This window comes from Apus apus, chromosome 1, assembly GCF_020740795.1.
Source record: "Apus apus isolate bApuApu2 chromosome 1, bApuApu2.pri.cur, whole genome shotgun sequence".
NCBI lineage: Eukaryota > Metazoa > Chordata > Aves > Apodiformes > Apodidae > Apus > Apus apus.
The window spans coordinates 2,201,813-2,215,235 of NC_067282.1; the positions used below are offsets into that span (position 1 = coordinate 2,201,813).

General features: G+C 49.8%; 1 protein-coding gene across 2 annotated transcripts in view; it reads left to right on the forward strand.

Annotated features, from left to right (window-relative positions):
* The window catches only part of DGAT2 (diacylglycerol O-acyltransferase 2), a 36,030-nt gene that overhangs the window by 15,479 nt on the left and 7,128 nt on the right, over positions 1–13,423 (forward strand). The window contains exons 2-5 of one of the 2 annotated variants that reach the window (XM_051608758.1): positions 2,000–2,119; positions 3,277–3,384; positions 4,345–4,415; positions 12,155–12,359. In XM_051608758.1, the coding sequence (XP_051464718.1) occupies positions 2,000–2,119; positions 3,277–3,384; positions 4,345–4,415; positions 12,155–12,359 (504 nt within the window). The remainder of the gene's footprint in view (positions 1–1,999; positions 2,120–3,276; positions 3,385–4,344; positions 4,416–12,154; positions 12,360–13,423) is intronic. The other variant, XM_051608759.1, reaches the window with a different exon arrangement.

Here is a 13,423-nt window from a genome sequence, read left to right on the forward strand (position 1 = left end):
AGAAGAGGCTCTTCTCCATCAGACTCTTCACAGAATCATTGAATGTCAGGGGTTGGAAGGGACTTGTGGAGATCAAGTCCAGCTCCCCTGCCAGAGCAGGACCAACACTAAGGCAGATCACTCAGAAATGCATCCAGACAGGTCTTGAAAGTCTCCAGAGAAGGAGACTCCACAACCTCTCTGGGCAGCCTGTCCCAGGGCTCTGTCACCCTCATAGTAAAGAAGTTCTTCCTCATGTTGAGGGGCTCGAGTTTGAATCCATTGCCCCTCATCCTATCACAGGGCACAAGTGAAAAGAGCTTGTCCCTGACCTTCTTGTTTTCCTCATGTATTTATATACATTAATTGGATCCCCTCTTGGTCTTCCCTCTAGATTAAAAAGCCCCAGATCTCTCAGCCTTTCCTCATCAGACAGATGTTCCAGTCCCTTCCTCATCCTTGTAGCCTCCCTTGGACTCTATTGAGTAGATCCCTGCCCCTTTTGAACTGGGGAGCCCAGAACTGGACACAACACTCCACATGAGGTCTCACTAGGGCCAAGTAGGGGGGGAAAAGAATCTTTCTTGACCTGCTGGACACACTCTTCTTAACGTACCCCAAGATACCATTTGCCTTCTTGGCCACAAGGGCACATTGCTGTCCCCTGGATAACTTGTTTTCCACCAGGACTCCAAGGTCCTTCTCCACAGAGCTGCCTTCTAGCAGGTCAGCTATTAACCTGTACTGGTGCACGTTGTTGTTCCTTCCCAGGTGCAGGACTCTGCACTTGCTTTTGTTGAACCACATGAGGTTCCTCTTTGCCCAGCTCTCCAGCCCATCCAGGTCTCACTGAATGGCTGCACAGCCTTCAGGTGGCTCAGCCAATCCTCCCAATTTCATATCTTCAGCAGACTTGCTGAGAAGACCCTCTGTCCCATCATCAAGGTCATTGATAAAGATGTGGAACAGGATTGGATCCAGAACCTTCTATCTGACTCACTGGGAGCACTTGCTGTGGTATCACCACTAGCCAGAAGGACTGAAGCCATTCAGCAGAACAGCTGCTCAGCAGCTTCACATCCCTCCTAATAACAGCCTGATCCTAAACAAAAAAGGAAATGTATGAACACACCACCTGGTTTGTTCACAGCCCAGCAGCTTGGGTGGCATGTTGGCCAGTAACGATGGTGTTTGTGAAATACAGGAATGAAGAGAAGTGAAGGAAAACCCACTTGCAAGTGCTGCTTTCTGGAGGCTGTTGAGTGTTATCAGCAAACACTGCAGCAGGGGGTTCCTCATATAGACATCAGGTCTTGCACTTCAGCTTTTTGCTTGGTTTTCTCCCCACTTGAATAGCTTAAGCTTCTAAAAGAGTGGCTTTCAACTCTTTCCTCCTTTAACTGCTTTAGAAACACTGTGGTGACTTTCCTTAGCCTTGGAGCTGTGGATCCCTGGGGATGTGGGTTGAGGTGTTGCTCAAGCAGCTCCTGAGCTGTGCTGGGGAAGGCTGGAATGCAGAGCTTGCCTTGAACACCACAAAGCAGTTGTGCAACAGACCTGGTGAAGGGTGGGTGAGCAACAGTTCAGACCACAGGCTGGTGTGTGCTTGCCTGTGGTTTGGGACAGCTGATCTTTATCTTCTGGTCAGCTCAGGGGTTTCCCTGTTATCAAGCCCCACTTCCAGGAACTGGCAACTTAAAAGTGGGAACGTGCACAGGACCACGTGTTCATGTCCTCTACAGTTTTATGATCCAGGGAAAAAAGCTCTGCTCAGGTGGGAGCTGATGTTACCCATTAATCCCCTCCAGCATTCCCCAAACAGCTGAATGTTTGCAGATGCCAAGTGTTCCCCTTCCAGGATACTTTAACTCCATGGGAAACATCAGCCTTTGACAAGCCTTGCTCTGACAGCAAACTGCACAAACATGGATTCAAACCCTGCTATTTGAAAGGAAAATATTGTTATCTTTGCTCAGTGTGCAAATACAACTTCATTTCCTTTTTTTTTTCCCCCCCTTAGGCACAGGATCAAACATTCTTTCTGCCCTGCAGGATTTGTTCTGGCTGTCTAAGTCCAAAGTAGAGAAGCAACTCCAAATCATCTCTGTGCTGCAATGGGTTCTCACTTTCCTCATCATGGGTAAGCAACATACTTGGCTGAGAGCAAAGCTTTTTGCCTTCATTCTGGAAGACTTTTGATGCAAAAAATGTTAACTTTTACATAGGCATCGATGTGCACTGCAGCAGGGTAGTCCCTGGGGCGTGGAGGTTTTTGTGGGATAGTTTGATATCTTGGCAATAAATGGCTTTATTTGGCTCTAGGAAAACATAAGGGCTATGGGAAGATCTACTGGTGTTGAGCTCGTGTCTGTGTTTGCCTCACAAGTGAGACTGAAGCAATTGGGAATCTCTCACCTGACTCACTCATGGGACAGGCCACAATTTCTTAGAAGCAACTGGTAACTGATGCAACTGATGGCAACAGGAGTGCTTTCCTCTTGGCTCAGTCTCCTTCCAAGAAGTGCCCGAGATGGGCAAGAAATGTTTGTGTTAGACCAGGAGAGCAGCAAAGACTGGATGTCTCTGGGTACTTCTGCTGTGTGGACTTAATGTTGCTCCACTCCTTAGCATTGCTGAGCATTAAACTAGAGAAATATCATAGAATCATTGACTGGTTTGGGTTGGAAGGGGCATTTCAAGCTCACCTAGTCCAACCCCCCTGCAGTGAGCAGGGACATCTCCAACTAGATCAGGTTGTGCAGAGCTGTGTCCATCCTGACTGTGAATGTTTCCAGGGATGGAAGGTGTTGATTGCAGTCAGTCCAGCAAGGGTTCCTGTTCCTTCCCAGTTGAGTTTGTGCTGAAATGGCCAGATATTTTGTGGGTGTCATCTCTGGCACCCTGGGATGGCTGGCATAGAGCTGGTGTAACGTGGAGGATTTGTGAGCTGGGAAAGAAACCCCCTTGCTGTGGGGCACAAAGAAATCTTGATGGTGATGAACTCTTGCTCTTGCAAGCAGCTGCCCTACCTGGAGATCTTCTGGAAGAAGGGACCTGGAGAAACCGTGATTGGGAAGTCTGAGGTCCTTCCAAGCAGGTAGCCTTGCATGAAGCTGCCTCAGTCCTACATCAGGGGGTTTTAGCTAAATCCGATTTCATTGAGGATTAATGACATCAGATTGAGACTAAGACTTCAGTGTGGAAGGGTCAAAAGGCAAGGGGCTCTTAATGCAAGTGTAAATGCAGACCAAAACCTGATGCAACCTTGTTTTTCTTCTCTTTCTTGGACCTGTCCAGGTGTTGCTTGCACTTTAATCCTCATGTACATACTCTGCACAGATTGCTGGGCCATTGCTGCTCTATATTTAGCCTGGCTGGTTTTTGACTGGAATACACCAAAGAAAGGTAAATATTGCAGAACAGATCCTTGCTCTTTAAGTGTCCCTGACCTCCTATGTGGACAAAGCAGCACTTCCTTATCATGGGTGACTACCCTTCTTGGTGGCACTTGGCTGAATCACTCACCAAAAGCAATATTCAGTGAAGCACACAAATCCCAGCCCTTGGCATGAGCAGATTTTATTGATGCTGGTAATGCAAGATAAAAATTCACTCGTATTGTGCCATTGCTGGCTTTTAGCAACATATTTATGAGGCTCAAGTTACTCCAGTAGGCCAGAAATGCCTACATAAAGATCCAAGCTCTTGCTGGCCTCTCCAGCCCCTGCAAGGTTCAGTTGATGGTGTGACTACGAAGGTGTGGTTCCCCTGTGGTGTCAGGGTTGCTGCAAATGGAGCAGAAAGCTTTTTATTTTGGAAAACAGGCTGGAGAAACCAGCTCTGAGGCCCCATTGCAGCAATGGCAACAAGCTTTGATGGCAGCTCCTTCCACTGCCAGATTAGGACAATTCCCCCTTCCTTCAAGAGCACTGAAATCCTCCAGGATCTTGGCTTTCCTTCCCCAAATGATGAATCTGAGTTATCACTGAGTTGTTTCTAGTTCAAATTGTCCATTGTCCAATTACAACAGACTAGCAGGTCAGGTCCTGCCCTGAATTTGGGCCTTAATTAGCTCAAAGTGCCCTGAAGTTCTGAGCAAGGATGGTTTCACGTGACTTCAGTGAAAGATCACAGGATGGTTTGGGTTGGAAGGGACCTAAAAGATCATCGGGTTCCAACCCCCCTGCATGGGCAGGGACACCTCCCAGCAGCCCAGGCTGCTCCAAGCCCCATCCAACCTGCCCTTGAGGAATGAAATTGTTGACCTCTTCAGTGAGACAGCAAACTCTGGAGTCCTCTAGGCTTCCTGGTGGGCACCCATGTGTAAAGGACACTAAAACCATTATTTTTTTTTTTCCTCTTCAGGTGGAAGAAGATCTCAATGGGTGAGAAACTGGGCTATATGGAGGTACTTCAGGGATTATTTTCCAATTAGAGTAAGTAACAGTCTATACCTTGGGACTTAACTGTTTTAATGACTTGATTACAACTGCCTTGTAGCAACCCCTGTGGAGATGATGTTGGACCTAGACTGGTCCATCCATCAAACTGAAGTGTAAGCAGGACATGACTGACTTACTACTGCCATGGCTGTAAAACCTGAAATGCATGACCAGTGGTGGTATCATGATTTGTAGAAGCAGCTGCTTCTGGTGCTTTGGTCTCCAGACTTGGAGGCAATCAGGCCTGTAACACCAAGGCTCCTGTCAAATCTCTCCAGCTTCTTTTCTGTGCAGTCCTGCCTTCTGCTGAGCCCCACCTGTGTTCCTCTCTTGTGAATCTAGCTCACTTCTGGGTTGATGTCTAGTAACATCCATAGGCAGTAGAGAAATGGGTAGGAACGTCTGGGAACCCTGTGCCCTACCACTTCCTGAGGGGCTGGGAAATCAGCTCTGAAGTCAAACTGCTTTGGGAAAGTGGGTTTCCAGCACCAGGGATAACTCTTAATTCTCTGTGACTTGCTCAGTTTCTGCTGGCAAGCTCCCTGCTAGTTCAGACGTGTTGCAGGCAGAGGACAGGGCTGCCAGTCTGCTCTGGGGGCTGCAGAATTGGCTGAAGGACTTGGAAGGGAGCAGAGGCCAAATTCAGCTCAGAGGGAACTCGATCCTCTTTGGAAGGACACCTGGCTGAAAGGACTATTATGCAAGGCTCTTGGCCAGTTTTCCTCAGCCTGAGCAGCAGGGAGGGACCTTGTGGCTTCTGATGAGCTGCCCTGCCCTGAGATAGCCCAGCCTCAGAAGGCAGGATGGGATCCAATTCCAGTAGGAAGCCAAAGAGACATAGGCTGGATTCCTCTCTTGCAAAGTCACTCAGACTCTCAGGGTGTCTGGACCTGCTGCTGGTGGGCACCCTTTCCACCTGCTGCTGCTCCTGGGTAATTCTTGCCAAGGGGAGATGCACATGGAAAAACACCCTGCCACTGCACAGGCTGCAGGCTGGCTGGGCAGCCCAGCTCTGAGAGCTAATGGAGACCAGAGCATGCCCCAGTGCTGGAGATGGGGCTCAGATGTGTTGTCTTCTAGTACAGAGTCCTCAGTCCTTCCACAAACCTGCCTTCTTAAAGCAGCAAGGCTGGTGAAGGGACTGGAGGGAAAGTCTGATGAGGAGAGGCTGAGGGAGCTGGGCTTGTTTAGCCTGGAGAAGAGGAGACTCAGGGGGGACCTTCTCACTCTCTACAACCACCTGAAGGGAGGTTGGAGTCAGGTGGGGTCGGGCTCTTCTCCCAGGCAACCAGTGACAGGACGAGAGGGCCTGGCCTGAAGCTGCTCCAGGGGAGGTTTAGGTGGGATATTAAGAAGAAATTCTTTGCTATGAGGATGGTGAGACCCTGGCCCAGGTTGCCCAGGGAAGCTGTGGCTGCCCCATCCCTGGCAGTGTTGAAGGGCAGGTTGGATGGGGCTTGGAGCAACCTGGGCTGCTGGGAGGTGTCCCTGCCCATGCAGGGGGTCAGAACTAGATGAGCTTTAAGGTCCCTTCCAACCCAAACCAGTCTGACTCTGTGATAACTATCTTGGATAATCTGCCTTTTTTCAGTCAGGAGGGAGACTGGGCCAGAGATGGCCACATGCTTGAATCTTCTGTCTGCAAAGTTCACCCTGGCTGGATCCTGAACTGTCTTGTGTGATGGCTGAGCAGAGCTTGATTTGTCTCCCTGGCTCATGGTTTGTTGGGGTGGTCATCTGCTACACCTTCTCTACCAGATGTCCACTGGGCACTGCAAGGGTAGCTCACAGCAGGGACAATCTCACCAGTGACACCAGTAAAGCTCAGCTCAGGTTTTGCCAGCTGCAGGTAGAGCTGTGCTAGCTGTGTGCCTGGCACCACAGGCAGTAGGATATTAACTCAGATTTTATTCCTATCCTAGGCAATAAATAGGAAGCAGTTTTGTAGATATTGCCCAAAACCCTAAGGCCAGCACCTCAGTAGGATTTGGGAGCCAGCTCCCAGTGGGTGACAGTTGTAGCATTAAAGAGTTTTGGAAGGGAGCCCTTTGGATGTGGTGTTGGTGGATGTGGTTTAGGGGACAAGTTTGTAGAGTAGGGATGATGGTTGGACTCGGTGATCCCAAGGGGCTTTTCCAACCTGAATAGTTCTATGAGTCTGTGATTCTATGAATATACTGTCAGTGGCTGCAGATCTGAAGGCCAAGGTTGCCTTGTACTGAGCTGGTGTGAGCTCACTCTTGAGATGCAGGTTGTATCTGGCCAGACTGAAATACCACCAGTATTGACATCTGGCAAAGATCCACCTTAGAACTTCTGGCTAGGTATGTTGCATCCCTCCATAGCTCTTCCTGCTGGCTTCAGGCTTGCTTTGTCAGAATAGCTGCATGAGAAGCAGGCTCTGCTCTGATGTTTATGATGGTTAGGCTTGGTCTCTACAGGAGTCAGCAGTGCCTCACATCCTGAAATACCAGTAGGACTCTTGTACCTGTACCTGGAGCCTGAATCAGCAGTAGGACTGTTGTACCTGGAGGTCTCATGGTCACAGAATGGTAGGGCTTGGAAGGGATGTCTGGAGATCATCTAGTCCAACACCCCTGCCAGAGCAGGTTCACCTAGAGCAGGTGCTCTAGGTGGCTTTTGAAGGTCTCCAGAGAAGGAGACTCCAGAACCTCTCCTGGCAGCCTGTCCCAGGGCTCTGTCACCTTCAACATAAAGAAGCTTTTCCTCATGTTCCAATGGAGCTTCCTGTGCTCCAGTTTGTGCCTGTTACCCCTTATTCTGTCACTGGACACCACTGAAAAGAGTCTGACCCCCCCCTCCTGACACCCACCCAGTAGATATTTATAAGCATTGATGAAATCTCCTCTGTCTTCTCTTCTTTGGGCAAAACAGACCCAGGCCACGTTTTTTTAATACCAGGTGGGTTTGGGAGCCATCCTGGATCTGGCTCAAATCCTCAGCATGAATAGAGGTTGTCCACATTCACTGGGGCTCCATGCAGCTGCTTTGACAGTAACAAGCTATTTTAGGTCTCTAGGAGCTTAAGTTTGTCTGCTGCTTAGTGGCTGGCCTTGCAAATAGTGCTTTAAGCTAAGCAGGGCATGAAGCAGCTGAGGAAACTTCCAGTGAGCTAAATCCTGGTGCTGAACTGCCAGGTAGAGCCCAAGCCCTTGTGGGTGTGAAGATGATGCTGGGTGCATGGCTGGACTCAACCCAGGCAGATCCTGCTGATCTGAGGATGTCACAAGGGGAGTGCCATAAACTGAAGGTCTTGTTTAGGTAAAAAAGCTGTCACCTGAGCACGTGAGGGTGGCTCCTGCTTATCTCCAGAAGCAAGTGTGCTTCAGGTAGCAATGACCACAGACCTTTGCCTCACCTTAATCAAGCAGTGAGCATTTCAGATGTGTGCTGGGAGAGCTTCTCAGTCTCCTGCTGAGGTGGGACAGTCAGCATTGTGCCAGAGCAGGGGACTCTTACAAGACAGGGACAACTTTTTCCAGTGTTTGCCTTGCACTCTGTGGCTTCCTGCCAAAGCTCCTCCTTTGTTCTTGTAGCTGATGGGCAGAATGTAAATGGAGGATTTTGCTTCCTTTGTGGGATGTAGTGTCATCCTGAGAGCCTGGAGTGGCCTTCAGGTCCTGGCCTGCATTGCTGGGAAAGGGACACAATTTATTCCATCATGCTGCTGAGTGGGCTGCAGCTAATTGTAATTGTTGTGGTTTACAAGCTTCTGTGCTCACTCCTGCTGCTTGGATCCTGCAGGATGAGCTCTTAACTTTCTCCTTCCCACGTGCTTCCGTGGTCTCTGTGCTGCTCAGCTTCCAGGCAGGCTGAGCACCCGCCTAGACCCCTTGTTTCCATCCTGCTCTCTGGCTCCTGGTGCTGAGCAGCAGGGTCTCTCTTCCTCCACACTTCAGTACCCATCCTGTCCCCACCAACCAAAGTGGCAACGCTGTTCTCCGGGTGTATTTGGCACTTAAATATTAACACTCGTTTTTACTGTATTTGCACTATTTTATTGCTTCAGGAGGCAGGCCTAGATCTCTTGAAAGAAACTGTTCTTACTGGAGCAGGTGGATGGACCTTTGCTCCCACTGAAACAGGTTTGGTCTCAGACAGCAGCTGGGAACAGGCATGTTAGGGCAGGGGGGTGAAGGTCCAGCTTAGTCCTGTCTGGGATCCAGCAAGGACATGCTCCCTCTGTCTCACCATGGAAGTGCTGAGGCTTCACCTTGTTGATAAGATGGTTTAGCAGTCAGGGTGGATGGTTGGACTTGATGATCTTGAAGGTCTTTTCCAACTTTGGTGACTATGATTCTATGATTCAAGGAGCTGAGGGTCATGTGGGAATGGAGAAGAGCTTGAAGGCAAAACAAAAAAAAAAACCCATTGGTGGTGCAGAACAGAGTTGCCAAAGTGTTGTCAAATGTCAGCTACAGCAATTCCTTAGGGCAAACTTGGGCAGCTCAGGGTTTGCTTGTCAAAGGGAAAGGTGCAAGAAAACTGCTGGGATCATAGTTGTTTTGGTAGGAAAAGACTCTTGAGATCATCCAGTCCAGCCATTGACCCAGCCCTGCCAAGGCCATTGCTAAACCATGTCCCTCAGCACCATCTCCAGGGATGGGGACTCCCCCCCTGCCCTGGGCAGCCTGGGCCAGGCCCTGACAACCCTTGCCAGGAAGGAATTGTTCCCCAGATCCAACCTCAGCCTCCCCTGGCACAACTTGAGGCTGTTCCCTCTGGTCCTGTCACTTCTTACCTGGGAGATCTACCCCACCCTCACTCCAGCCTCCTCTCAGGCAGGTGCAGTGAGTGATCAGCCTCCTCAGGAAAGGCTGAATCTTGCTTGAGAATAGGAAGCAGTGATTACAGCACTTCCAAAATTCCTGCTTCTACACAAACTCCAGGGAGTGTGACAGCCCTGGCTTTGATGCTGGCAGCTCAGACCCTGCATTAGCAGCTTTAAGATCTGCACAATTTGCAGATCAGTGTACAAACTTGTCTGATACCTGGCAGGCCTTGGTTGCCCTGGCTTGACTTGGGTGGAGGAAAAGCTTAGCTTCTGTGAACACATCTGGTGTAGGAGAACCAGTGGAGAACAGTGACAGCCTGTGTGGGACAAAGGGATGGGGAAGAGCACATATATGAATGTCAGGCTGACTCTCAGACCTGTCAATCCCTGTTGTGAGGGGGGTGAGACACAGGCTGCTCAGAGAGGTGGTAGATGCCTCATCCCTGCAAATATTCCATGTTGGATGGGGCTCTGAGCAGCCTGATCTAGTTGAAGATGTCCCTGCTCATGGCAGAGGGGTTGGTCTAGATGAGCTTTAAAGGTCTCTTCCAACACAAACCCTTCAGTGATTCTGATACTTGTGCAAGTGGTGAGGGTGAGCCTGGTGAGTGTTACCAAGCAGGAGAAGTATAACCCTCTGCCTCCATAACAGGAGGTCTTGGGAAGCAATCGGGGAGATAAGGCTGCACTTGGCAGAGGCTTGTGCAAGGTATCCAAGCAGTTGGCTCCACTAGGAGCTGGGTGTCCTTGCACGTGGTGAGGGGCTGGAGCAGGGTGCCTGGCAGCAGGAGGACAGCATGTCTCCTGCATGAGAGCAGATACCTGGTTTTGCAAGCTCAGCTCACAAATGTCTCATGTTCTAGAGTGACAAGGACAAACCCTCTGTTTCAGCCAGCTTCCTTTGAAACTAGCTGTGCTTGGTGCAGGTGAAGGATGAGGCTTGGAGCCTGGAAATTACCACCATGCTCTGACAAGAGCTCTAAGGAGAAGTGTCTGCCACTTGGCTGACCAAGTCACATGCCTGTAGCTACTAAGCCAGGAGTCTCTTACAACTGAGCAAGAGCTGAGAGATGGAGGAGCTTCATACCATCTAACTGCTTTTTTCCTTCCAGTGTTTCCTGGAGAGTGGCTCCCAGTCTAGTTTAGGAACCCTGTTTCACTTAACTGGGTTAAGCAACTACTAATTAGGCAAGAAGGGAAAGGCAAGACAGGATGACTTGGTGTGACACGCGTGGGGTTCTACAGAGCTGCTGCAACCACAAGCATCTGCACACACTTCCTGGAGCCCTCTCTGACCTCAAAGCTGGAGGGATGTGTAGAGGGGGTTTTATCAACTTGCTTAAGCCACTGCAGTGTCATGGCTGTATGACAGCTGCTGTCTGAAACAGCACAAGGGCTGTAGCCTCATCGAGGACCAGTGGTGGGAACGTGGGGAGGAGGGGAATCAAATTTCTGGGCACTTGGCTTCAGCCAAGTGTTGCAATGGCACGTCAGCTCCCTGTAGCATGATTCAACAGAAAAGACTTGCTTGCTGCCAAAGCACTTCTTGCCTGAGGCAGCAGGGTAGGTCATGCTGATGTGGTGTCTTGAAAGCTGGGATTTTTCCTGTAGGAGCTGACACAGAGTGACCTTTCCACCTACAGACTGAGGGGGGCAGTTGTTTAACACCTCGTGCTGAAAGTGCAACTGGGACTTGGAGGTCCTGCCCCAGCTTGAGAGCTGCTGGGGTGCTGGAGTCGAGTAAAAACTGGCACCATTGCAGCCTGAAAAGAACTGAATTTGATCCCTACTTCTGCAGGGTGATGCAGCAATCCTGGGCTGTGCTCCTTCTGACTTGCTTGCACACTGCTACTTGTAGCATCAAGTTACAGAATCATAGAAAGGTTTGGGTTGGAAGGGACCTTTAGATCATCTGTTTCCAACCCCCCTGCATGGGCAGGGACACCTCCCAGCAGCCCAGGCTGCTCCAAGCCCCATCCAACCTGCCCTTCAACACTGCCAGGGATGGGGCAGCCACAGCTTCTCTGGGCAACCTGGGCCAGGCTCTCCCCACCCTCACAGGAAATTATTTCTCTTTAATATCCAATCTATAAACAAATCCTCTGGCAATAATGGTACCAGGGCATGGGCTAAGACAGCTTTGGAGAGTCCATGCTGTGCAAACAGATGAGTAAGTGGTTTGGAATATTGCACAACCCCAAACGAACATGATCACTGCTCCTGGAGCACGTCCTGCAGAAATCAGAGCACGGCTGTGGATGGTTTGAGGTGTCTTTTTGGCATGTAGGCCAGAGCAAAACTTCCTGAAAGGAAGGATAGTTTCCAGGGGTAAGCCATCCTTCTGCAGATTTTCCCTCTTGGAGGGTGGCCAAGAGGCATCCTAGAATCATAGGGGTTGGAAGGGACCTTGAAAGATCATCTAGTCCTAAGTGGTTGGGTGTTTTTTTTTTTCATGTATTAAGCAAACCTAGTTCTGTTATGGGACACTGGTTTTTATTCTTTTCTCTCCCCATACTGGGATGTGAGCCACTCATGTGGTGAGAGGGCCTGGGAGGAGGTGTAGCTGTGCCTCACAGGGCCATGAAAAACTGGGTTGGTTTGGGCAAGAGGTTTGTAAGAAAACCTTGGGGAGGAGTGGAGAAACAAAGGGCACAAGCTACTGCAACCCAACCCCTATTCCTGCTTGGCTGGCAGTGTCTTGTGGCAAAGACCAGCCTGTTTATTCTGCTCCTTCTGCTTGAAGAACTAAAATCTTGGCTGCTCCTACCACAGCCTCTGAAATCCAGGATAGCCCATATCCTCAGGCCTTAGGCTGCTCTCCCTAGTGGGAAGAGAGACAAAAGCTGGGGACTTTGAATTTTTTTCTTCTTTCTTTTTTTTTTTGTCTTGTTACCTGAAAATACCTGTTTTAATGTGAGCTCACTCTTTTCTTTCCTAGCTGGTTAAAACCCACAATCTGCTGACCACCAGGAATTACATTTTTGGGTACCATCCACATGGAATCATGGGCTTGGGTGCCTTTTGCAACTTCAGCACAGAAGCTACAGGTGTCAGCCAGAAATTCCCTGGGATTCGACCATACCTTGCTACCCTGGCTGGGAACTTCAGGATGCCCATTTTGAGGGACTACTTAATGTCTGGTGGTAAGTTCAAGAGCACTTTGTTCCTCTTACTCATGCCCTTGCATCTCAGCTCTCTTCCCCTCTTTCCAGTGAAAAAGCTGGGGCAGAAGCTCATGGAACCACTTTTCTCCTGTAGCATCACACAAAGGTTGGTTTCATGTAGCTATCAAGGAGAAGCTGTGAATCAATGTGACTAACTTGGGCTGCAGGGGCTGCTGCTCCTCTGCATTCCTCCTTAACTCCAGGATACTCTTGCCCAAAGGCAAAGCAAAGATCAGTAGTTGTGGATGTGGGAGATGGAGTAGAAGCAAGTTAGAATCATAGAACAATTTTGGTTGGAAAAGACCTTTAAGATCATCAAGTCCAACCATTAACCCAGCACTGCCAAGGCCACCACTGAACCATATCCCTAAAAATTGTCCTAGTTGTCATTAGGAGGTGCTGGTAGATGAAGAAGTCACTCTAACTGAAAGTATAAAGTATTCATTAGCTTTTGAACTGTGAATACCATGTCTCATGGAATCACCAAGGCTGGAAAAGACCTTTAGGATCATCAAGTCCAACCCATGACCCAACACCACCACATCTCCAGACCATGGCACTAAGTGCCACATCCAGCCTTTCCTTGAACACCTCCAGGGATGGGGACTCCACCACTTCCCTGGGCAGTCCATCCCAATGTCTGATCACCCTTTCCATGAGGAAGTGCTTCCTGATATCCCACCTAAACCTCCCCTGGAGCAGCTTCAGGCCAGGCCCTCTCGTCCTGTCACTGGTTGCCTGGGAGAAGAGCCCGACCCCACCTGACTCCAACCTCCCTTCAGGTGGTTGTAGAGAGTGAGAAGGTCCCCCCTGAGTCTCCTCTTCTCCAGGCTAAACAAGCCCAGCTCCCTCAGCCTCTCCTCATCAGACTTTCCCTCCAGTCCCTCCACCAGCCTCGTTGCTTTAAGAAGGCAGGTTTGTGGAAGGACTGAGGACTCTGTACTAGAAGACAACACACCTGAGCCCCATCTCCAGCACTGGGGCATGCTCTGGTCTCCATTAGCTCTCAGAGCTGGGCTGACCAGCCAGCCTGCAGCCTGTGC